The sequence below is a fragment of the Heptranchias perlo genome, chromosome 8, assembly GCF_035084215.1.
Source record: "Heptranchias perlo isolate sHepPer1 chromosome 8, sHepPer1.hap1, whole genome shotgun sequence".
Lineage (NCBI taxonomy): Eukaryota > Metazoa > Chordata > Chondrichthyes > Hexanchiformes > Hexanchidae > Heptranchias > Heptranchias perlo.
Window position 1 is genome coordinate 46682474 of NC_090332.1, and position 27069 is coordinate 46709542.

The following is a 27069-nucleotide window of genomic DNA, read 5'->3' on the forward strand; positions in this document are numbered from 1 at the left end:
CTGGAGTATTGTGTCCAGTTCTGGGCACCGCACTTCAGGAAAGATGTGAAGGCTTAGAGAGGGTGCAGAATAGATTTACTAGAATGATTCCAGGGATGAGGGACTTTAGTTACGTGGATAGACTAAAGAAGCTGGGGTTGTTCTCCTTGGAACAGAGACGGTTGTGAGGAGATTTGATAGAGGTATTCAAAATCATGAAGGATCTAGATAGAGTAGATAGAGAGAAACTATTCCCATTGGCAGAAGGGTCAAGAACCAGAGGACACAGATTTAAGGTGATTGGCAAAAAAAAAACAAAAGGCGACATGAGGAAAAGATTTTTGACATAGCGAGTGGTTAGAATCTGGAATGCACTGCCCGAGGGGCTGGTAGAGGCAGATTCAATCATGGCCTTCAAAAGAGAACTGGATAAGTACTTGAAAGGAAAAAATTTGCAGGGCTACGGGGATAGGGACTAGCTGGATTGCTCTTGCATAGAGCCAGCGCGGACTTGATGGGCCGAATTTCCTCCTTCCATGCTGTAACCTTTCTATGAATCTAGGTAATCTGCTTGTGAGCCTCCAACAACTACTTGCAATTATATAGCGTCTTTAACATCGAAGGAGATAATCTCCGAAAGCTTGTGATTTTAAAATAAATTTGTTGGACTATAACCTGGTGTTGTAAGATTCCTTACATCTATTTATAAAGCCCAGGATCCCATATGCTTTTCTAACTGCTTTCTCAACTTGCCCTGCCACTTTCAACGATTTGTGCACATATACCCCCAGATCTCTCTGTTCCTACACTCCTTTTAGAATTGTGCACTCTAGTTTATATTGTCTCTCCTCATTCCTCCTACCGAAATGTATCACTTTGCATTTTTCTGTGTTAAATTTCATCTGCCACGTGTCCGCCCATTCCACCAGCCTGTCTATATCCTCTTGAAGTCTACCACTATCCTTCTCACTGTTCACTACAATTCCAAGTTTTTGTGTCCTCTGTAAATTTGGAAATTGTGCCCTGCACACCCAAGTCCAAGTCATTAATGATGATATGATATGATATATATATATATCTCTCTCTCAAGAAAAGCAGTGGTCCTCGAACTGACCCGAGGAACACCACTGTACACTTCCCTCCAATCCTAACAACCGTTCACCACTACTCTCTGCTTCCTGTTACTTAGTCAATTTTGTATCCATGCTGCTACTGCCCCCTCTATTCCATGGGCTTCAATCTTGATGACAAGCCTATTATGCGGCACTTTATCAAATGCCATTTGAAAGTCCATATACATCACATCAACCACATTGCCCTAATCAACCTCTCTGTTACCTCATCAAAAAACTCTATCAAGTTAGTTAAACACAATTTGCCTTTAACAAATCCATGCTGGCTTTCCCTAATTAATCCACACTTATCCAAGCGACTGCTAATTCTGTCCCGAATTATCGTTTCTAAAAGTCTTCCCACCACCAAGGTTAAACTGACTGGCCTGTAGTTGCTGGGTTTATCATTATACCCTGTTTTGAACAAGGGTGTAACATTTGCAATTCTCCAGTCCTCTGGCACCACCCCCGTATTTAAGGACGTGTGGAAGATTATGGCCAGTACCGTGGCAATTTCCACCCTTACTTCCCTCAGCAACCTAGGCTGCATCCCATCCGGACCGGGTGAATTATCTACTTTTAAGTACAGCTAGTCTTTCTCATACGTCTTCTTTATCAACTATTAGCCCATCCAGTATCTCAACTACACGTTCCTTTACTGAGGCTCTGGCAGCATCTTCTTCCTTGGTAAAGACAGATGCAAAGTACTCATTTACTACCTTGGCCATGCTCTCCGCCTCCATGAGTAGATCTCCTTTTTGGTCCCGGATTGGCCCCACCCCTCCTCTTACTACCTGTTTACAATCCTATACAAGACTTTTGGGTTCCCTTTAATGTTTGCCCCCAGTCTATTCTCATTCTCTCTCTTTGTCCCTCTTATTTCCTTTTTCACTTCCCCTTTGAACTTTCTATATTCAGCCTGGCTCTCATTTGTGTTATCAACCTGACATCTGTCATATGCCCTTTTTTTCTGCTTCATCTTACTCGCTACCTCTTTTGTCATCCAGGGAGCTCTGGCTTTAGTTGCCCTATCTTTCTGCCTCATGGGAATGTGCCTAGACTGTACCTGAACCATCTCCTCCTTAAAGGCCGCCATTGTTCAATTACAGTTTTGCCTGCCAATCTTTGATTCCAATTTACCCGGGTCAGATCAATTCTCATCCCACTGAAATTGGCCCTCCTCCAATTGAGTATTTTTACTTTAGAGTGGTCCATGTCCTTTTCCATAGCTATTCTAAATCTTATGATACTATGATCCCCCTAAACGTTCCCCCACTGACACTTGCCCCACCTCATTCCCTAGAACCAGGTCCAGCAATGCGTCCTTCCCCGTTGGGCCGGTACTGGTCAAGAAAGTTATCCTGAACACATTTCAAAAATTCCTCCCCCTCTTTTCCTCTTATATTATTGTATCCAGGAATATTTAATACCCAAACCTGCCCTTTTTTAAGCCAGGTCTCCGTTATCGCCACATCATACTCCCATGTCGCTAATTGCGCCTGCAACTCTCCAACCTTGTTTAATACGCTTCCTGCGTTTAAACACATGCACTGTAAACCTCTCAGACTTTCTTGTACACTCAGTCTGGTCCCAGCTAATACCGTACTATTTCTTGCTCTAGTGCTATCTTTCTCTCCCAATCCTTCTCTTTTCCAATGCTATATCCTGTTGCCCATCCCCCTGTCAAATTAGTTTAAACCCCTCCCCACAGCACCAGCGAACCTCCCCGCGAGGACATTGGTCCCAGCTCTGTTGAGGTGCAACCTGTCCAGCCTGTACAGGTCCCTGCTCCTCCAGAACTGGTCCTAATGCCCCAGGAATCTAAAGCCCTCCTTCCTGCACCATCTCTCCAGCCACACATTCATCTGCTCTATCCTCCTATTTCTATACTCGCTAGCGCGTGGCACGAGGAGTAATCCGGAGATTACTACCTTCAAGTTCCTACTTCTTAATCTCTTTCCTAACTCCTTAAAATCTTCCTGCAGAACTTCATCCCCCTTTCTACCTATGTCACTGGCACAGATATGGACGACGACCTCTTGCTGTTCACCCTCCCCCTTCAGAATGTTCTACAGCCGCTCAGTGACATCCTTGACCCTGGCACCAGGGAGGTAACATACCATCCTGGAATCACATCTGCGGCCGCAGAAACGCCTGTCTTCTCCCCTAACTATAGAATCCCCTTTCACTATCGCTCTCCTGACCTTTCTCCTCTTCCCCCCCGCTCAAGAGCTGAGCCACCCATGGTGCTATTGTCTTGGCTCTGGTTGCAATTCCTAGGGGAACCCTCTACCTCACCAGTATTCAGAACTGAATACTGGTTAGAGAGCGAGATGCCCACAGGGGACCCCTGCACTACCTGCCTGGTCCTCCTTGTCTGTCTGGCGGTCACCCAGTCCCTCTTTGCCTGCACTTCCTTAAACTGTGGGGTGACCACCTCCTTAAACGTGCTATCCAAGTAGCTCTCAGCCTCATGGATGCACTGTGGGTGACATGGCAGTCAAACAGTGTATGTCAGGCTTATTCATTATATCATTCCTTGACCAAATGCAGCCTGTGTAATCCTTTGTTGCAACTTTTAGCCTAGTCCTGCATTCCCTGTTTTACAACCTCTCATTCTTCTAAACTCCAGAGTATAGGCCCAGTCTACTCAATCTTTCCTCATAGCACAACACTCTCATCCCAGGAATCAATCTAGTGTATCTTTGATGCACTGCCTCAAAGGCCAGTATATCCTTCCTTAGGTAAGGAGACTAAAACTGTACACAGTACTCCAGGTGTGGTCTCACCAAAGCCCTGTACAATTGCAGCAAGACTTCCTTACTCTTTTTCTCCAACCCTCTTGCAATAAAGGCCAAAATACCATTTGCCTTCCCAATTGCTTGCTGAACCTGCATGTTAACCTTCTGTGTTTCATGTACAAGGACATCTAAATGAACACCAACATTTAATAGTTTCTCACGGAATGTCATGTTTTTAATTTATATTTGATTTTTGTTAAATGCACACGAAATGTTATAATTGTCACCTCTTGCCCATTCTTGAGTCCCTTTTGTGAAAGTGCCCTTTCACGTGCTTCATCATGTAAGCCAAGACATGATGCCACCCATTGGGCGTGTACAATGGTTGTATGCGTGGCTGAAGGACTGTTTAGTGCAAACGGAGGAGGGAGTGGTTGTTCCAGGCTCTGAGTAGTTCACTATCTTCAGCTGGCAGATGAAAATGTTTCAGGAGCGCATTCGAGCTCCTCCACCTGTAACCCTCTCCGCTGAGCAATGTTGTGCAGGACGCAACACACCACTATTATTCTGCACACCCTCGCTGGTGAGTGCTGAAGGGCTCGCCCTGATTGATCCAGCCACCCAATGCGCATCTTCAGCATTCCTATGGCATATTCAATGACCCGGTAGTGATGTGACTGTCATTGTACCGCTGTTGTGCCTCGTTGGTGGAGTTTCTCACAGCTGTCATGAGCCACGTCTGCAAGGGGTATACCTTGTCTCAAAGAAGCCATCCCTTAATGAAAGAATCATGGCAGCTGCCAGGGAATTTTGCACACACCTGCAGAAATCTCTCCCGGTGGTCGCAAACCAGCTGTGCACTGATGGAGTGATATCCCTTACGGTTGATGAACAGTCCTGGCCCATGTGGAGGTCCTTGGATTGCTGCATGTGTACAATCAATTGCATCCTGCACCCCTGGGAAGCCAGCCAGAGAGTGGAAACCCACTGCCCTCTCAGTTTGGCTGATGTCGTCACGGGGGAAGTTGATGTTGTCGTATGCCCTGGCAAACAAGCCATCCATGCCCTCTCGTATACACTTATGTGCAGGCGACAGAGACCCTGGAGATGTCACCAGTAGCGCCCTGGAAGGATCCGGAGGTGAAGAAATTGAGGACAGTGGTGACTTTAACGACAGCGGGCAATACGTTGCCATCAGGCCCAGCCGGGAGCAGCTCTGCTTGAAGGAGCCTGCAGATTTCTGCGACCACCTGGCGACTCAATCTGAGCTTGTGTAGGCACTACTCCTCAGAGGGGTCCAGGAAGCTCAGCTTCTGCACTTGGGTAGTGCCTCCTGAGACCTCGGCCCCTCTTGCAGTTCTTCTCCAGGTCTTTGCGGCACACCTCCGTCTTGTGTACCTGCAACTCCCAGAACTGCTTGCCTTGCCTGGTGATGTGCCTATTCCTCAGATGTACGGTTGAAGAGATCCATTGCAACCCCTATCTGATGTTGTCAGTTTGAAGGGGTCCAAAATGTAGGTAAATATGTCTGAACACAAGGATTCTCAGTATGAACACAAAAAACTCTCAGCCAAATGTTTGTCTGAGAGAACTGAGTGCCTGCTGCAAAAACTCACCTTTTATTCACACGTGTCAATCACCGGTTTAAAAGGTCCAAATGAGGGTCAGTTGCAACTCGCCTCCGTGTCCATGACGTGTTTCAGAGGCCACAGGAGACACATTCAGGGAAAGTTAAAATCATTTGTGTAACTCAATTTCGGCCCTCCAGCTTCTGACACTCCAGCGGGACTTCTGGGTGTCAGAAGCGCGCGTGCATCCATACGCATCTGGGTCAAACCCAGAAGTGGGTGCGTTGGAGCAAGGATGCAGTCCTGCTCCGATTTATCAGAATTTTCACTGCCCACCTGCCCCCAACCCACCCGTTCTTGGGGGTTAAAATTTACCCCATTGATCCCCTTGTTGCTGGCAGCTCGTAATTGTGGCACAGCTCTGGAGGAGTTGGATTTCCAACCTTGGTACTTACTGGGAGAAGGTGCATGGTATAGGACTGGTGACACTGGCAATGTCTGATCTACAACCAAAATTTAGTTCATGGAAACAATGTTGACTTTTCTAATCCAGAAAAATATAGTTAAACAAAATAGTCAAGTGTATTTGGTGTACTGCATCGAATGCCAAGTAAAAAAAAAATTAATGCTCATGATTTGATGCTTTCGTACGTGTCAATATATATAAAGCGACTCCATGTACTTAATTTTAACTATATATTCACCCACACTACTGTTAAAAATAAACACATGAAGTTGTCTTGTGGTGGATCTATGAGATTAGCCCTTAAGCTGATTACTGCATGGAAGTATGGCCCTCAACCAAACATTAGTGACACCTGGGTATGATTTTCATTCTGAGCCAGACACCCTACGTGTCTACAGATATTCGCGTGGGGAACCCGGAAGTGAATTGAGTAATCGCAATCTGTGATCGCAACTCAATTGAAGGTAAGTATTGACGCTTCTGGGTTTCCCACGTGCCAGGCAGCCAGATTGACAGACTGGCTGCCTGTCGGCAGTGAAAGGAGCTGCAAATCAGAGAAGGGGGCAGGAGGGAGAAAGAAATTATCGGACATGGAAAAAAAAAATCGGAGCGGGGGTGGGGGTGTCAGTCAGCAGCGGGGATGAGGGGCGGCCGATCGCTGGGTTCCTGTTAGCCAGGTGATGCTTGTTGGGCCTGGAAGAAGCACTCCTGCTCCTCCGGGCCCACAAGCAGTGCAATAAAGGCATTCACCTCATGGGATTCGGAAATTATGGGAAACCTGAACAGGTAAGGTCATTTTATTATTCCAATACACAAAATATTAAGTACCTCAAGTATTTCAATGAAGTACGTTGCCCTTTAAAGCATCGGCCCGCAGGCTTTGAGTGGGGGCGGGACTTCCTGGTGTTTGCTGTCCACACACATACAAATCTGCCTGGGTTAAACTCAGAAGTGGGTGAGTTGGAGCCGGAATGCCGTCCCGCTCCAAAAAGCTGTCATTTTAATCTCTCACCTGCCCCCAACCCACCCGTTCTTGGGGGTTAAAATTTACCTCCTGGTCTATCAAGTTGGTGTGAAATGATGTAAACTCTAGAGTGATTTTCTGCAAATTATCAGTCAAACACCTAAAAAAAAAAAAGCCAGTATAGACAGAATTACATTTTCTAATACTATTTCATTGAATACTAACCTCTCCGTGATAGATAACAATCTGGAAGAAAGTGTCCATGAGGAGTATTCGGTCTGGTAAGATGCTGCTACTGTCTAAAAGCACTGGCTGAAAGACAACGTTGAATGAATGATTATCATCATTACTAAAGACAAACAAGACCTCTGTTACACAAATACTGATATATATTTATTCTGCAGAAATACTAAGCTCCCAAGCAGGCTCCAGTGCAGATGGAGGCGACGAGTGGGTTGGTACTAGGATGGACACCCCTACTCTCCCCCGCGGAACACTGCTGGCAGGGTAGATTGCACCCTTGGCATTGACCTACTTATTTCTTCCACCAGACTCCTGGGCCGCTGGAGCCTGACCCACTTTTCCAGTTTTTCATGCATCCCATTCTACTGACCTATCCCCCTTTAGCTGATGATTGCACAATGTTCAGTTCCATTCGCAACCCCTCAAATAATGAAGCAGTCTGAGCCTGCATGCAGCAAGACCTGGACAACATCCAGGCTTGGGCTCATAAGTGGCAAGTAACATTCACGCCAGACGAGTGCCAGGCAATGACCATCTCCAATAAGAGAGTCTAACCACTTCCCCTTGACATTCAACGGCATTACCATCGCCAAATCCCCCACCATCAACATCCTGGGGGATCACCACTGACCAGAAACTTAACTGGATCAGCCACATAAATACTGTGGCTGCGAGAGCAGGTCAGAGGCTGGGTATTCTGTGGCGAGTGACTCACCTCCTGACTCCCCAAAGCCTTTCCACCAACTACAAGGCACAAGTCAGGAGTGTGATGGAATACTCTCCACTTGCCTGGATGAGTGCAGCTCCAACAACACTCGAGAAGCTCGACACCATCCAGGACAAAGCAGCCTACTTGATTGGCACCCCATCCACCACCCTAAACATTCACTCCCTTCACCACCGGCGCACTGTGGCTGCAGTGTGTACCATCTACAGGATGCACTGCACCAACTCGCCAAGGTTTCTTCGGCAGCACCTCCCAAACCCACGATCTCTACCACCTAGAAGGACAAGAGCAGCAGGCACATGGAAACACCACCCGCACGTTCCCCTCCAAGTCACACACCATCCCGACTTGGAAATATATCGTCGTTCCTTCATCGTCGCTGGGTCAAAATCCTGCAACTCCTTTCCTAACAGCACTGTGGGAGGACCTTCACCACACGGACTGCAGCGGTTCAAGAAGATGGCTCACCACCACCTTCTCAAGGGCAATTAGGGATGGGCAATAAATCCTGGCCTCGTCAGCGACGCCCACATCCCATGAACGAATAAAAAAAAAAGCTCTTCTCACATTCCAAGTGTTCTGTATATGTCTTTTATTTGTCTCATTATGCCTCCTTCTATCTCCTGTGCATATCACTTCTGCTCTTTAACCACTTATCGTAGCACTTTACAGGTCACTATGTCTTTTCCTGTGCGTGTGGCTGTTGTGTTCATCCCCACTCCTCTTCTCTTGTTTGGTTCCTTCTTAAATGCTGTTCATCTATAATATCTTTCATTTCTGAGGGTTTGTACCTGAAACGTCAACTGACTCGCGTTTTCTTGACATACGCTGGCTGACCTGCTGAATGTGTCTAGAGTTTTCTGTTTTTGTTTCCGATTTCCAGCATCTGCAATATTTTATTTTTTGTTTATATGAGCTCCCGTTAGTTTGTAGCCTTCATGGCAGGAGATAAATTGGAGGAGTATATTAACACTCTATAGAAATATTGGAGAATATAAAGATGGGAGCATGGTGTCTATTTTTGGCTACCGTACTTACAACACAGAAGTGTGTGGTACCAGAAAAGAATATAAATATACACTGAGAAAAACCATGAGCTACGCAGTGTACCTCACTAGAATACAGTATGCAATATGCAACAGGATACATACCTCCTTACATGTGTTCCAATTGCCTTTCCTCCTCTTGCCTCCTAAAGGGGTTGTCTTTTTGCTGGATTACAGTACCAGGGGCTCTAGTCCACACAGGTATCTCGTCTCAGTGGCCATTGTCATGAGTTAGCCTCAACAATGAATGACAACAGGTTTTTCTACCACAAGGACAGGCATCACAACTGAGCCGGAATCTATTGTTAATGTACATGCAGTTCCAGCATGAATTGCATAGTCAGGGTTAATAACCTGACTATTCCCCCCTCACTAACCCAGGTGCAGAGGCCAATTATACATCGCACCGCCATTCTGGCTGAGATCAGGTAACACCTCAAACCAGGGATCTTTCAGGCTTAATTTGTTTTAAAACAATGCCACATAAAAGTTGTGTATTTAAGACATAAATAGGATAGTACTTTTGAGTATAAAGACTTCAGATCTGAGTTATGCAGTATCCTTCACTTGTGGAATAAACCTGGTCTCCAGCAACTTTGTACCAAAACTCACCTCAGGGGGTCCATAGAAAGAATAGGAGTAGAGAATAGGCTGAACCATGATGAGAGACTGCGTTAGATCCTGTCGCATGAAATGATGGCGGTAGTACGACGATTCATCGGGGCTATTATTGAAAACTTGAAGGAAAGGGGACCTTCTCAGATGAAACATAAACTAAAACGACAACATAGAAAAGTTACTCAAAGCATCACAGGATAAGTCAGAATACATTTGTGCTTTCTATAAAATCATGCACAAGGAAGCTGCCCGGGCTGAGCTTTAGTGACAGAATTAGCATCCAGGAGGAAGAAAGGTGCCTATCCCAGTTGGCTGGAGGAGGACCTGAACATGTCAATTGTGCAGATCCTTCTGGCCAGAAGACATGATATGATGGGTCTCCTCGAGGCAGCATCTGGACTGAAATAAATAGAAATCTCTTGTAGATTTTTTTTTATATAAAAGTGTCTTTCTGGGTAGAACTTAATTTCTAAAAGACCTTCCCTCATTCAAAGCGACTCTCCCATTCACGCATTCCTTGAGATCTGTTTGACATTTTCTGAATGTTTCTGAATTATAGGAGGAAGCAGAGACAGCAACTAACTCAAAGGATAGATAAGCACCTCCTAACAACATTCTAAGCTATTAATAAATTCTACAGACCACTGCATAGCTATTCTTCTAATACCAGTATCGACCCTGCTATATAGGCACAGTAGACAGAGCCTGCTCATTTTCTCCCCATCTCTCCTGAAGGTGCTGATTTATACTGGGCTACAGTTCCACAACACCAGCACCCCTTTGTACCTTTCCCAAATTGCTAATCATCATGTGTGAGCCTAGCCAATTTTGGTAGGCCAGTCACCCATTTTAAGAGGGGATGAAATTACATCCAAGACCATTCCTTTAACCAGTTCAAGTACACACATTCCATTGGAGTCACCAGCTGATTAATCCCCATCCTTAGGTTAAATATAACATCCCATCACAGCTATGGCTGAGATCAGCTCACTCAGCATAGCCCAAGGACGGAATCTAGGGCATCCCTAGTCTGTATGTCTCAGTATCACTTCGCACAATGCAATTAGCAACTGAATCAACAAGGGAGCTTTCATTTTTTTAAAAAAGTATTATTAGAAGTCATTTATGTTTGCTCTCAAAAGGTACTCTCCACCTATTTGAAAAAGAAAAAAAACCCTCCAAAACATGGCTGCAACTGAATCTTCAAGAATAGGTTTTGTGAAGGATCTGCAGCGTGTTTCACATATATCTCCTTGTTCGAGACCATTTTCACAGGTTATCCTGCAGAACACTTTTTTTACATTTTAGGATTCTAATTTTACATATCCTCTGAGCAATCTATTTTATTATCTTATTTACCTGTGGATAAAGAGAAAATGTTTCCGAAAGTCTGAAGGAGTTAGGATCATCTTTGTGGAACTGGCCAAACTTCTGACACTGATGGAAAAGGGGGGAGAAAGTAATTAGTGGGTTTATAGTTGGTACATTCCTGATTTAAAAACGCTCAACTGCCTTTTTGGGTTGAACATAGGTACTTGGTGTCCTTACCAGTCGGATTAGCTGCCTGTCCAACCAACGAAGTACATCTGGGCCTTCCTCAGACTCAGCCCTAAAAACTCCCAGTCTTGCCATCAGTACAGCTGATGCTTCTTGATCAAATGCAGCTTCTATATGCTGGAGTTGACTCTGTGCATCTGCCCAGCTAAGGATCAAAGCAAGTATTATCAGCAGGCAAAATTTCATTTTGACCACCCCCGTTTCCAACAGTTTTGTTTACATTGTGAAATACAGTTCATAATGTCATTATTATGAATGCAGCACTTTTATATTGTAAAATAAAGTGATTAAGTAGGTTAAAAATGGTCATTCTTTCTCCATTACCCCCTCCAATACCAGAATTGATCATGCTCCATAGACATAGTAGACACAGCCAGGAAACTCTTGTGATTTGGGTTATATTATTGTTGGCCAAGCTGGAACAGCAGGGAATTAGTTGGTGTGATATCTATAGTGGGGAAAATGCTCAAGAGGATTTTATGGGACCATCATCAATATTTATGAAAAAAGCACAGAGGTAACAGGAGAATGTATTAGCAGATGTTTTTTGAAGCAAAAGATGTTATATCAAAAAGCAAAATTCTTTAAGGAACTGAATTAGTGCACTGGATATATAATCATCTTGTATTTTCAGAAGCCATTTGATAAAGTTTGATATACAAGCTTGTTAGAGGTGATTAAGGTTCATGGAATTAATGACAGATAAACTAGCTGATTGGAAGTAGAAAGCAGGTAGCAACGACAGGGAGGGAGTGTTGAGGTGATTAACTGAGTTCTGTAGGGCATGTTTTAATCTCCCTGCTGTTAACACTATTTATAAATGATATGGAGGAGGGAACTTCTAGTTTACTATAAAACTAGGCTTCTGTGGTTTTTCTTCTGGGCACCAGCTGAGAATGGAGTTGGAGGACTTAGGTGGATGCCTGGACTGGAAGTGTAGCAGCTGGGGCAGGCTCGTCTAGGTCAGGAATGTAGTCTTCTGTCGTAGGGCAGGCCTGTTTGGACTGAGAGCAGAATTGCTGAACTTGGGAAGGAGCAACCAACCAGTCAGCACAGACCCATCTAGGCATTTAAAAAGGAACAGAACATGGGGAAGAAGGAGGCTGTGCATTTACGGAGGGCTCAAAAATATCAGAAGGGAAGGCTCAGCTGAACAACAAATCTTCCAGGAAAGGAGCAAAATTTAGACCCACACCAGAGAGAGAACACCGCTGGGGACAAAACTTATCAAACTGATTTTTAACAGAACAAAGACAATTTTGTGGGTAAATCTGAAGTTTTTTGTGGGAATTATTTTAGGTGTTTATTATATTACAAATCTTATTTTTAGTATTATGTCACTAATCTAATCTAAACCAAAATGGTGGCTGAAAGCATTTTCAAAAAAATATTTTGAAATATCATTCTCCTTGCTAGTTGTTTATTGGCAGTTGTTTGTTGTTTCTAGCATTGGTAATTTTCTTGCATGCTCGTTTTTAATTGGTAGTTTTCCTACCTGGGTAGTAATATTTGAGGCAATGAACATTGTTTAATTAAGTGATTTGTTGCTTTTTCATGTAAGGAATCTTACAACACCAGGTTATAGTCCAACAAATTTATTTTAAAATCACAAGCTTTCGGAGATTATCCCCTTCGTCAGGTGAATGAGTGAAAAGGTTCTCAAATCGCATATCTTATACTAGGCTGGGACAGCATCACACCAATCAAACAGGCCAGTCACGGAGAACAGCACGTCCCAGTACACTGGATATACATTGTGTCAATTACACAGACAGACAGAAAGAAACCCAAATGGCAGAGAGAGAGAGAGAATATTAAAAACATAACTTTTTTTCCCCTTTTTGCTGGTGGGGTTACGTGTAGCGTGACATGAACCCAAGATCCCAGTTGAGGCCGTCCTCATGGGTGCGGAACTTGGCTATCAACTTCTGCTCGACGATTTTGCGTTGTCGTGTGTCTCGAAGGCCGCCTTGGAGAACGCTTACCCGAAGATCGGTGGCTGACTGCTGAAGTGTTCCCCGACTGGGAGGGAACCCTCCTGTCTGGCGATTGTTGCGCGGTGTCCGTTCATCCGTTGTCGCAGTGTCTGCATGGTCTCGCCAATGTACCATGCTCCGGGGCATCCTTTCCTGCAACGTATGAGGTAGACAACGTTGGCCGAGTCACAGGAGTATGAACCATGTACCTGGTGGGTGTTGTCCTCTCGTGTGATGGTGGTATCCGTGTCGATGATCTGGCATGTCTTGCAGAGGTTGCCGCGGCAGGGTTGTGGTGTCGTGGACGCTGTTCTCCTGAAAACTGGGTAACTTGCTGCGAACGATGGTCTGTTTGAGGTTGGGTGGCTGTTTAAAGGCGAGTAGTGGAGGCGTGGGGATGGCCTTAGCGAGGTGTTCGTCGTCATCGATGACATGTCGAAGGCTGCGGAGAACATGGTGTAGTTTCTCCGCTCCAGGGAAGTACTGGACAACGAAGGGTACTCTGTTGGTTGCGTCCTGTGTTTGTCTTCTGAGGAGGTCTATGCGATTCTTCGCTGTGGCCCGTCGGAACTGTCGATTGACAAGTCGAGCGTCATATCCCGTTCTTACGAGGGCGTCTTTCAGCATCTGTAGGTGTCCATCGCGTTCCTCCTCGTCTGAGCAGATCCTGTGTATTCGTAGGGCCTGTCCATAGGGGATGGCTTCTTTGACGTGGTTGGGGTGGAAGCTGGAAAAGTGGAGCATCGTGAGGTTGTCCGTGGGCTTGCGGTAGAGTGAGGTACTGAGGTGCCCGTCTTTGATGGAGATTTGTGTGTCCAAGAAAGAAACCGATTCTGAGGAGTAGTCCATGGTGAGTTTGATGGTGGGATGGAACTTGTTGATGGTATCGTGTAGTCTCTTCAGTGATTCTTCGCCGTGGGTCCATAGGAAGAAAATGTCGTCGATGTATCTGGTGTATAGCGTTGGTTGGAGGTCCTGTGCAGTGAAGAAGTCGTGCTCGAACTTGTGCATGAAAATGTTGGCGTATTGGGGTGCGAATTTGGTCCCCATGGCTGTTCCGTGTGTTTGGGTAAAGAACTGGTTATCGAAGGTGAAGACATTGTGATTCAGGATGAAGCGGATGAGTTGTAGGATGGCGTCTGGAGATTGGCTGTTGTTGGTGTTGAGTACTGAGGCTGTTGCAGCGATGGCGTCATCGTGGGGGATACTGGTGTAGAGTGCCGAGACGTCCATCGTGGTGAGAAGTGTTCCTGGTTCAAATGGTCCGTGGGTGCTGAGTTTTTGTAGGAAGTCTGTAGTGTCGCGACAGAAGCTGGGGGTTCCCTGTACGATGGGTTTCAGGATGCCCTCGACGTATCCAGAGAGGTTCTCACACAGGGTTCCGTTGCCTGATAAGATAGGACGTCCGGGTGTGTTGGCTTTGTGTATCTTTGGGAGGCAGTAGAAGTCTCCCACGCGGGGAGTACGTGGGATGAAAGCACGTAGGATGCTTTGAAGGTCTGGATCGAAGGTCTTGATCAGTTTGTTGAGCTGGTGGGTGTGTTCTTTGGTCGGATCTGCGGGTAACTGTCTGTAGTGTTCCTGGTTGTCCAGTTGTTGGTATGCTTCTTTGCAATAGTCCGTTCTGTTCTGTATGACAATGGCTCCTCCTTTGTCCGCTGGTTTGATGACGATGTTGCGGTTGGTCTTGAGAGCATTGATGGCGTTGCGTTGTGCTCGGGTGACATGTTATGTTTTTAATATTATCTCTCTCTCTGCCATTTGGGTTTCTTTCTGTCTGTCTGTGTAATTGACACAATGTATATCCAGTGTACTGGGACGTGCTGTTCTCCGTGACTGGCCTGTTTGAATAACGACGACACCTTTTGATTGGTGTGATGCTGTCCCAGCCTAGTATAAGATATGCGATTTGAGAACCTTTTCACTCATTCACCTGACGAAGGGGATAATCTCCGAAAGCTTGTGATTTTAAAATAAATTTGTTGGACTATAACCTGGTGTTGTAAGATTCCTTACATTTGTCCACCCCAGTCCATCACCGGCATCTCCACATCATGGTTGCTTTTTTATGAATATGATATGAGTCAATCAGCTGCAAGTATGGTGGACACTTTGCATGTATTACACTTTGACGTGTGCCATATGACACTTTCAAGTGTGATGTATATTTTTCCCACGCACTACAGATGTGCACTAGACATAAAACTTTTAGTTATACAGATTTGCTAATATCGAGCCAGGTGACAAATGTAAGGAAGACATAGAAGACACAGAAAGGTATTATATAAATGGGCTAAGGACTGGCACATAATTTTAATGTAGAATAATTTATATTAGTGCTGGAATCAACAAGCAGGTACACAGTAGAGATGATTTAGGGTTAAGGATCATTTACTAAAAGTACTCTCCACTTGCCTGGATGAGTGCAGCTCCAACAACACTCAAGAAGCTCGACACCATCCAGGACAAAGCAACCCACTTGATTGGCACCCCATCCACCACCCTAAACATTCACTCCCTTCACCACCGACGCACAGTGGCTGCATTGTGTACCATCTACAGGATGCACTGCAGCAACTCGCCAAGGCTTCTTCGACAGCACCTCCCAAACCCACGACCTCTACCACCTAGAAGGACAAGAGCAGCAGGTACGTGGGAACAACACCACCTGCACGTTCCCCTCCAAGTCACACACCATTCCGACTTCGAAATATATCGCCGTTCCTTCACCGTCGCTGGGTCAAAATCCTGGAACTCCCTTCCTAACAGCACTGAGAGAACCTTCACCACACGGACTGCAGCGGTTCAAGAAGTTGGCTCACCACCACCTTCTCAAGGGCAATTAGGGATGGGCACTAAATGCCGGCCTCGCCAGTGACACCCACATCCCATGAACGAATAAAATCTAGTCTGTGTGAAAGTTAGGAAAACTAATCAAATACTGAACTAGATTTCAAGAACATTGAATTACAAGTTGAAATAGTTAACATTCAGAAAATTGTCCGTAATAAATGAAAGTCAGCACTGATTTGTTAAAGGCAAATCGTGTTTGACTAACTTGATTGAGTTCTTTGACGAAGTAACAGAGAGGGTTGATGAGGGAAGTGCATTTGATGTGTATGTGGTCTTTCAAAAGGCGTTGGATAAAGTAACACATATTAGACTTGTCAGCAAAATTGAAGCCCATGGGATTAAAGGGGCAGTTTCTGCGTGGATACAAAATTGGCTAAGGGACAGAAAGCAGAGAGTAGTGGTGAAAGGTTGTTTTTCAGACTGGAGGGAAGTGTGCAGTAGTGTCCCCCAGGGGTCAACTGATTTGGACTCTGGCATAAGGGCATAATTTCAAAGTTTCCAAATGACACTAAACTCGGAAGTGTAGTAAACAGTGAGGAGGGTAGTAACAGACTTCAGGAGGACATAGACAGACTGGTAAAATGGGCAGAAACATGGCAGATGAAATTTAACACAGAAGTGTGAAGTGATTCATTTTGGTAGGAAGACTATAATAACATAAACTAAATGGTACAGGAACAGAGAGACCTGGGGGTGTACGTATATGAGTCTTTGAAGGTGGCAGGACAAGTTGAGAAGGCGGTTAAAAAAGCATACGGAATCCTTGGCTTTATAAAAAGGGGCATAGAGTACAAAAGGGGCATAGAGTACAAAAGCAAGGAAGTTCTGCTGAACTTTTATAAAAGCCTCAGCTGGAGTATTGAGTCCAATTCTGGGCACCACACTTTAGGAAGGATGTCAAGCTCTTAGAGAGGCTGCAGAGGAAATTTTCTAGAATGGTACCAGGGATGAAAGACTTCAGTTACATGGAGAGACTGGAGAATCTGTTCTCCTTAGAGCAGAGAAGGTTAAGGGAACATTTTATAGAGGTGTTCAAAATCATGAAGGATTTTGATACAGTAAATAAGGAGAAACGGTTTCCAGTGGCAGATGGGTCAGTAACCAGAGGACACAGATTTAAGGTAACTGGCAAAAGAGCCAGAGGTGACATGAGGAAACATTTTTTTTTTATGTAGGGAGTTGTAATGATCTGGAATGCACTGCCTGAAAGGGTGGTGGAAGCAGATTTAATAACAACTCTCAAAAGGGAATTGGATAAATACTTGAAGTGGAAAAACTTGCAGGGCTTTGCAGAAAGAGCAAGGGAGTGGGACTAATTGGATAGCTCTTTACAGGCACGATGGGCCAAATGGCCACCTTTTGTGCTGTATCATTCTGTGATTCAATGTGATTCAACTGTCCAAGAAAAAAGCAGCAGGGATGATTCTGGGATTTAGGGCTGCAAGTTAGAAACATTGAATCGGGTACGATAGCACAGAAGTTATGTTACTGGACTAGTAATCCAGAAGCCTGGACAAATAATCCGGAGTCATGAGTTCAAATCCTGCCACGGCAGCTGGAGAATTTAAATTCAATTAAATAAATAAAAAAAACAACTAATATCAGTAATGGTGGCCATGAAATGTTGTAAAAACCCATCTGGTTCACTAATTCCCTTTAGGGAAGGAAACCTGCCGTCCTTACCCAGTCTGGTGTATATGTGACCCCAGACCCACAGCAATGTGGTTGATTCTTAATCGCCCTCTGAAATGGCCTAACAAACCATTCATTTGTACAATCTCGCTACAAAAAGTGATAAGAACAAAACCGGACGGACCACCCAGCATCGGACCACTCGGCACCGGACATGACAAAGGCAAGCCAAGCCCAGTCGACCCTGCAAAAAGCTCCTCACTAACATCTGGGGACTTGTGCCAAAAATTGGGAGAGCTGTCCCACAGACTAGTCAAGCAACAGCCTGGCATAGCCATACTCACAGAATCATACCTTTCAGCCAACGTCCTAGACTCTTCCATCACCATCCCTGGGTATGTCTTGTCCCACCGGCAGGAGAGACCCACCAGAGGTGGTGGTACAGTGATATACAGTCAGGAGGGATTGGCCCTTGGAGTCCTCCACATTGACACCGGACCCCATGAAATCTCATGGCATCAGGTCAAACGTGGGCAAGGAAACCTCCAGCTGATTACCACCTACTGCCCTCCCTCAGTTGATAAATCAGTCCTCCTTCATGTTGAGCACCACTTGGAGGAAGCACTGAGGGTAGCAAGGGCACAAAATGTACTCTGGGTGGGGGACTTCAATGTCCATCACCAAGAGTGGCTCGGTAGCACTATTACTGACCGAGCTGGCCAAGTCCTGAAGGACATAGCTGCCAGACTGGGCCTGCGGCAGACGGTGAGCGAACCAACACGAGGGAAAAACCTACTTGACCTCGTCCTCACCAATCTACCTGTCGCAGATGCATCTGTCCATGACAGCATTGGTAGGAGTGACCACTGCACAGTCCTTGTGGAGACAAAGTCCTGACTTCACAATGAGGACACCATCCAAGGTGTTGTTTGGCACTATCACCATGCTAAATGGGATAGATTCAGAACAGATCTAGCAGCTCAAAACGGGGCCTCCATGAGGTGCTGTGGGCCATCAGCAGCAGCAGCAGCATTGTATTCCAGCACAATCTGTAACCTCATGGCCCGGCATATTCCTCACTCTACCATTGCCATCAAGCCAGGGGATCAACCCTGGCTCAATGAGGAGTATACATGAGCATGCCAGGAGCAGCAGCAGGCATACCTAAAAATAAGGTGCCAACCTGGTGAAGCTACAACACAGGACTACATACTGAACAGCGGAAGCAACATGCTATAGACAGAGCTAAGTGATTCCACAACCAATGGATCAGATCAAAGCTCTGCAGTCCTGCCACATCCAGTCGTGAATGGTGGTGGAGAATTAAACAACGGGAAGAGGACGCTCTTATCCTCAATGATGGCAGAGACCAGCACGTGTGTGCAAAAGACAAGGCGTAAGTGTTTGAACCACCTTCAGCCAGAAGTGCTGAGTGGATGATCCATCTCGGCCTCCTCCCAAGATCCCCACCATCACAGAAGCCAGTCTTCAGCCAATTGGATTCACTCCACGTCATATCAAGAAAAGACTGAGTGCACTGGATACAACAAAGGCTATGGGCCCCGACAACATCCCGGCTGTAGTGCTGAAGGCTTGTGCTCCAGAACTAGCCATGCCTCTAGCCAAACTGTTCCAGTACAGCTACAACACTGGCATCTACCCGACAATGTGGAAAATTGTCCAGGTGTGTCCTGTCCACAAAAAGCAGGATCAATCCAATCCGGCCAATTACCACCCCATCAGTCTACTCTCAATCATCAGCAAAGTGATGGAAAGTATCGTCGACAGTGCTATCAAGCGGCACTTACTCACCAATAACCTGCTCACCGATGCTCAGTTTGGGTTCCGCCAGGACCACTCGGCCCCAGACCTCAGTCTTGGTCCAAACATGGGCAAAAGAGCTGAATTCCAGGTGAGGAGAGTGTGACTGCCCTTGACATCAAGGCAGTATTTGACCAAGTGTGGCACCAAGGAACCCTAGTAAAACTGAAGTCAGTGGGAATCAGGGGGGAAAACTCTCCAGTGGCTGGAGTCATACCTAGCACAAAGGAAAATGATAGTGGCTGTTGGAGGCCAATCATCTCAGCCTCAGGACATTGCTGCAGGAATGCCTCAGGGCAGTGTCCTAGGCCCAACCATCTTCAGCTGCTTCATCAATGACCTTCTCTCCATCATAAGGTCAGAAACGGGGATGTTCACTGATGATTGCACTGAGTTCAGTTCCATTCGCAACCCCTCAGTTAATGAAGCAGTCCGTGCTCGCATGCAGCAAGACCTGGACAACATCCAGGCTTGGGCTGATAGTTGGAAGTAACATTCGCGCCAGACAAGTGCCAGGCAATGACCATCTCCAACAAGAGGGAGTCTAACCACCTCCCCTTGACATTCAACGGCATTACCATCAATGAATTCCCCCATCAACAACATCCTGGGGGTCACCATTGACCAGAAACTTAACTGGACCAGCCACATAAATACTGTGGCTCCAAGCGCAGGTCAGAGGTTGGGTATTCTGTGGCGAGTGACTCACCTCCGGACTCCCCAAAGCCTTTCCACCATCTACAAGGCACAAGTCAGGAGTGTAATGGAATACTCTCCACTTGCCTGGACGAGTGCAGCTCCAACAAAACTCAAGAAGCTCGACAACATCCAGGACAAAGCAACCTGTTTGAATGGCACCCCATCCACCACCCTAAACATTCACTCCCTTCACCACCGGCGCACTGCGGCTGCAGTGTGTATCATCTACAGGTTGCACTGCAGCAACTCGCCAAGGCTTCTTCGACAGGACCACCCAAACCCACGACCTCTACCACCTAGAAGGACAAGGGCAGCAGGCACATGGGAACAACACCACCTGCACGTTCCCCTCCAAATCACACACCATCCCGACTTGGAAATATATCGCCGTTCCTTCATCCTCGCTGGGTCAAAATCCTGGAATTCCCTACCTAACAGCACTGTGGGAGAATCTTTACCACACGGACTGTAGCGATTCAAGAAGGCAGCTCAACACCACCTTCTGAAGAGTAATTAGGGATGGGCAATAAATCCTGGCCTTGCCAGTGACGCCCACATGAATGAATTTTAAAAAAATCACAGAAGTGAACAGAATTTCATTTGAGAAAATTCATTTAGAAAAGCCCTTAAAATGATGAGAAATATACAATATAGATCTAAGAAGGTTATTACTTAGTGACAGATGAGTATAAAATTAACAAACGTGAGTGCAACTTGAATTAAAGAATTACTACAGAGAAGAAAAATTACTTTCATGGTCTAAAGCATAATCCAAATATCGTATGATATTTGGATTAAAGAGGCCATACAAAACATTTATGCATTAGAGGACCTGAAGCAAACTTACTTTCTGGCTACTGTAGTAACTCGGATGCGTCTCTGAGTGCTGGAATGCTGGTAATGAGTAACAAACTGGACAGCGCCACGTCCACCCTGAGGGATTGGTGCATTATGCTGCAAAATTATATCACAAGTTGAAAAGAAACTTTGTATCAATGAAAATCAAAGAGGGTACTTTTTTAATAAAGCATTTAAATATGTCGGTCAGAATCGGCACAGAACTCATTATTGTTGCTGGGCTTATTTAGCATACTGATGCACACAAACAAACAATTACACCATTACACAACAAGCCACACATGAATGTTGCATAATATGCTTATATGATATTCTTAATTCTTCACCTCTGTAAGCACCAGTGACAAGCCTGTAGCCACCAGCATTCCACCCTGTTACATAGTCCAACCTGTTCTCTCCAGAGACACCCACATTTGAAAGGATAAAATCTTGGGAATGCAATCAAATGCTGGTAAATTTACATCAACTGAAATCTACCCATGGAATTTTGAGAACTTTGCAGCCATCATTACTAACCTTAAATATACACAGTGAAATCAGTCAGACTGGTTTCACTAAGATTAACTGAAAGATCTGGTTACTTGACAAATAGCTTACAATGAACTCCTAAGTTGGTTGAATTTGAGAAAATTCAGACGAAAATAATACCCTGATCTATCTTACTGCAGAGAAAGAAGCAAACTTGCATTTATAAAGCACCTTTTGCATCCTCAGGACATCCCAAAGTGCTTCACAGCCAAGGGAAGTACTTTTTTTTTTGCAGTGTAGTCACTGTTGTTGTTATGAGGCAAACGCGACAGCCAATTTGAACACAGCAAGGTCACACTAACAGCATTAAGATAAATAACCAGTTGAACTGTTTTTGGTGATGTTGGTTGAGGGATAGTTGTTGGCCAGAACACAAAGAACTCCGCTGTTCTTCTCCACATATTGACATGGCATCTTTAATGTCCCGGTTTAATGGCTCATCCAGAAGATAGCACCACTTCAGACAGTGCAGCACTCCACTAACATGTTAGCCCAGAACAGGTGCTCAAGTCCTGTAGTGCGCGGCGTTGAACCTGCAACCTTCTTACTCAGCTGATAGTGCTACCACTGAGCCAATACAACTTGCATTTATATAGCACCTTTAACATAATAAAACATCCTAAGGCACTTCACAGGAGCATAAACAGACAAAGATTGACACCGAGCCAAAGAAGGAAACATTAGGACAGGTGACCAAAAGCTTGGTCAAAGAGGTAGGTTTAAGCAGAGTCTTAAAGGAGGAGAGATAGGGGATAAGGCAGAGAGGCTTAGGGAGGGAATTCCAGAGCTTAGGGCCTAGACCAAAGCTGATAGGAGGAAAAACATTTTTACATAGCGAGTGGTTAGGATCTGGATCTGGAATGCACTGCCAAAGAGGGTGCTGGAGGCAGATTCAATCATGGACTTCAAAAGGGAACTGGATAAGTACTTGAAAGCAAAAAATTTGCAGGGCTACGGGGATAGGGCGGGGGAGTGGGACTAGCTGGAATGCTCCTCATAGAGCTGGCAGACTCAGCCGAATGGCATCCATCCATGCTGTAACCCTTCTATGATTCTAGACGGCTGAAAGCACGGCCGCCAATGGTGGGGCAAAGGGAGTGGGGGACGTACAATAGGCCAAAGTTGGAGGAACATAAAGTTCTTGGTGGGTTGTAGAACTGCAGGAGGTTACAGAGATAGGGGGGGATTTGAACACAAGAATGAGAATTTTTAAATCAAGGCGTTGCTGGACCGGAGTCAATATAGGTCAGTGAGCACAGGGGTGATGGCTGAACGGGACTTGGTGCAAGTTAGGATACGGGCAGCAGAGTTTTGGATGAGCTCAAGTTTACAGAGGGTGGAAGATGGAAGGCCAGCCAGGAGAACATTGAAATACTGCACGACACTTTTGATGTTTGGTAGCTATACAAAACCCTGGTTAGACCGCACCTGGAGTACTATGAGCAGTTCTGGGCACCGCACCTTCAGAAGGACATATTGGCCTTGGAGGGAGTGCAGCGTAGGTTTACTAATATGATACCCGGACTTCAAAGGTTAAGTTACGAGGAGAGATTACACAAATTTGGGTTGTATTCTCTAGAGTTTAAGGTTAAGGGGTGATCTGATCGAAGTTTAAGATATTAAGGGGAACAGATAGGGTGGATAGAGAGAAACTATTTCCGCTGGTTGGGGATTCTAGGAGTAGGGGGCACAGTCTAAAAATTAGAGCCAGACCTTTCAGGAGCGAGATTAGAAAACATTTCTACACACAAAGGGTGGTAGAAGTTTGGAACTCTCTTCCGCAAACAGCAATTGGTACTAGCTCAGTTGCTAAATTTAAATCTGAGATAGATAACTTTTTGGCAACCAAAGGTATTAAGGAATATGGGCCAAAGGCAGGTATATGGAGTTAGATCACAGATCAGCCATGATCTTATCAAATGGCGGAGCAGGCACGAGGGGCTGAATGCCCTACTCCTGTTCCTATATGTTCCTATACTCACACAGTTCCAAAAACATACTACTTTAAAGCTCTATAATCCTAAACTAGTGCCATTTTACATGGGTTAGAACTCAGTTTGAGAGTAAAGTTTCCCACTTTATTCAAATATTAATATTCAATGTAAGCACGGCACACTGATGCCACAGACTGGCATAGTATACATTCTCATCCAAGACTCCCCTTCTGATAAGTTCCCATTACTCATCATATGCCCCTAGCTGAAGCCGGGCACTTTTCCAAAGGAAGCGAGGGAAGGAAAATTAGAGGGTAAATTACACTTGTTCCTGTTTATCTCCTTTTGACTAGTAAAAAGGAGTGGAACTGGCAGAAGCACAAGCACAGTCACTCTTCTTTAACTAGGTCACAGTATATGGAGAGCCAATTGTGGGAAGGAAGAAAATGTAATGTAACATACAGATATTTTCTGTTTACGTTTTTGCAATTCAATCTTATCCTAAATATTTGAAACATAAATAACCTATCATTGTTTTTCCAAATCATGGGAACAAAAAGACAGGCTGCAATTAGCAGTAAGGCAACACAGTGCACTGAAGCACTAATGCATGGTCCCATAGCAGTGGTTAGATGTTTCCCTCAACATCTTAATCACTACCGCTTTCCTGTAGGGAAGAGAAACATTTGAGAAGAATTCAACCCTATGCTGAATATATTCACCTCCTACCATCGAACTTGGGCAGAACTGGCAAAACAGGTTAGGCTTAGCCTCAGTTGATGAATCATGCAGAGAGAAAGAAAGAGAGGGAGTTTACAGTCATATCAAAAAGAAAAAAAATGCTGAACATGCTAATATTTCAATGGGAAAAACATTCAGTTAACAAATGCTGCAACCGGCACTAGAGGGGTTATTTAAACCATCGGAAAACTTAAAATTGATCAATTTATTGATTATGGTTTTATTTCTGCCTTAAAGGGCCCCTTTACCAATTGTACACATGCCCTTGATCTAGTGTTTTGATTTACCTTAAAGCAGTGCTCCAGGTTTAGCTTATTTATACTGTTTCAATATCTTGGATACTTTGAGGTCTCTTGTCATTTGCCTCCTTTCAAGGCCAAATAGCCTGAGTTGATCCAGTCTTTCCTCATAACTCAATCCTTGGACACCATGGATCAGCCACGTGCCTCTTCTCTGCACTACCTTCCAGGCTTATACATTTCCTTATGTTGTGAATAAAACTGAACACAGTACTCAAGCTGTAGATTATCTAGTCACTCATGTGATGTTCAAGGGACCTTGCTATGTGCAAATTGACTGCCGCATTTGTCTACGGATCAACAGGAACTATAAATGGATTCCTTTTTAAAAAAAAAATGAACAGGCACTGCACTTCATTTAAAAAAAGGAATCCATTCATAGTAAAGTGCTTTGGGATGTCCTGAGGACATGATACGATGCAAGCTCTTGTCTTTCACATGCCACTTATTTGGGGATATTATCCAACTCCTTTTAAGGTCTCTGGCTGCTTCCTCTGATTCAACTGATACCAATTTAGAATCAACAGTGAATTCAACCAGTTGGCATTGGGTTTCTGAATCGAAATTGTGTATTTATTAGGAGCAGATACTTGAGGCACTTCACTCAATATTTCCACCAACCCTGACATCACTTCCCTAATAAGAACCCGCTGTGCTCTTTCCTTCAGCCAATTTGTTATCCACACCCACATTTTGCCCTGGATTCCCACTCCTTTCAGTTTAGAAGCAGGCTTTCATGAGAAACTTCATCAAGGCTTTTTAGAAATCTAAGTGCATCATAACTACTGGATAATCTATAATGGTAGAGAAAAAAAATCAGCTTGTGAATGGAGGGAATTTCCAACCTGACATTTTTGCACAAAGGAGAGAGAGAGAAAGCTGAGCAAGGCTCACCTGATTTACTACTTCAAAGTAGATCCCCAGGGTAGTGCAGGGATCCAAGCTGCAAACTTTCCACTGGCATGTACCGCCCACACCCAGCTCCTACACAAACAAAACATTGTGAAAACTTATCCAAATACATGTCTACTTGAATTGTTCATATATGCTTCAAACTCACAATGAAAAAAATACCTGGGAGCGCATCAAACCTACTGCAAAAACAGATTAGTTGCTTCAAATAGTCTTCCAGTAATTAAGTACAGCAACATTTGCATTGATTAGAAAATTAAGAAAAAATCTAAAGTAATTGTTTTTAAAAGTCTTAAACGGTTTATAATTCTAACCTGCCTTTACACCCCGTCTAGAGAATCTGCACATTGATGTTACTTTTCTCTTGATACTTAGTTTCATGGCAAGACTATGAAATGTTTTCTGATTATCATGCTCTATCACTGATTATGGTTATCTGATGTTCAAAGCTGTGGGTTTTTTTTTAAATCAACAGATAAATGAAAAGCTTCATTGAGTAGAAAGCAAAAAGCACATAATCAAAGTTGAAGTCATCAGCTGGTCATTTGCTTTTGAAGAAATACTAGCCCCATTTTAAATAACATTTTAAAAAACGCTGAGTAGTTACATATTCCATGTACCTATACAGAATAAACTCAAACTTACATTCTCAGACACAGAAGGGCCTTTGGAGTTCAGAGAGATACAGGTCCCAATTGCTCCAGCAATCTTCAGTTCTCTGGTTGTCTAAAGGAAATAAAATATTTGAGATGGGAGTCAGTTTAGTGAATCTGCAAAGTCCTTTTTCTCACAGATCTATTTCTGAAACAATAACAATTAGTAAAATGCAAAGTTGCAGTGTATCAGACACCATACATTCACATACTTTAAGACCCACATGACTATAAAGCGTGTGCGAACAGAGAGAGGGGCTGCCTTTCCTGCCCCAGCGCTGCGTCCATACACTCTTTCAGCAGCTACTGGCAGCTCCTCTCCCCTTGACCCTGCCATCATCTTTTCCTCAGTTTCTGATGGTGGATCCACTTCTTCCTGGAGCTTTGGCTTTGGGGAGTGAAGGTGGATGGCTGTTCTGCGTCTCTCTGCTGTTCTATAGTGTGATGGACAGGCCTGTGACTCCCAGCTATCAGTCAATCTTCCTGCAGACTCAATGCTCAACCAGAAAACTGCAGTTGCATTCCTACATATAAATGTAACCTGTTGTGTTTTCCCTCCCAAATGGTCTCAATCCGTTCTAAGACTTGCCTTTGGAAGCTTCAATATACTGGCACTACCATCGCATTTCCCCCCTTTTTTTGTCCTGTGTCTGCCCTAATGCTGGTAAGTAGAACTGAGAATGCAGTTCATTACTGAAATTACACTCTGCTCCAAGTGAGAGCAGTTTGAAATGAAACGAGAATTTAGACAGCAAAATTGTGAAGTGAACAGAGTTGAACGTTGGTGTGGGAGATCGATTCTTAGCATTGTTACAGCTGATTAGGTGCTGATCATAAATTTCAGCTAGTTCTTCAAGATGGTTGGGAAATTTTTTTTACAATGACCATTTTGAAAATAAGGACACCTGCAAAAAAAGACAGCTGATGCCAGTCCCTAATTTACAGGTTTCACTGTAGTTTAATTGTCACTAAGTGATATGGGTGAGCACTGCCTCCATTAGTACAAAATTGGTGGAGATAGAAGAGGTAGATAAAGAAAGCAAGTGAGAGAAAGAAAACAAGTAAAAGAAAAACAAAGCATGTACTTCACATGCCAGGCAGTGACATTCATGACTATGCTTTACCAGAATCCTAATGATAAC

General features: G+C 44.5%; 1 protein-coding gene across 2 annotated transcripts in view; it reads right to left on the reverse strand.

Annotated features, from left to right (window-relative positions):
• LOC137324598 (protein transport protein Sec23B) overlaps positions 1-27069 on the reverse strand; it is a 71935-nt gene that overhangs the window by 7563 nt on the left and 37303 nt on the right. For both annotated transcript variants that reach the window (XM_067989076.1, XM_067989075.1), the window contains exons 11-17: positions 25920-26000; positions 25257-25346; positions 20850-20956; positions 11013-11166; positions 10824-10901; positions 9459-9620; positions 7056-7142 (exon numbers count right to left, since the gene is read on the reverse strand). In XM_067989076.1, the coding sequence (XP_067845177.1) occupies positions 7056-7142; positions 9459-9620; positions 10824-10901; positions 11013-11166; positions 20850-20956; positions 25257-25346; positions 25920-26000 (759 nt within the window). The remainder of the gene's footprint in view (positions 1-7055; positions 7143-9458; positions 9621-10823; positions 10902-11012; positions 11167-20849; positions 20957-25256; positions 25347-25919; positions 26001-27069) is intronic.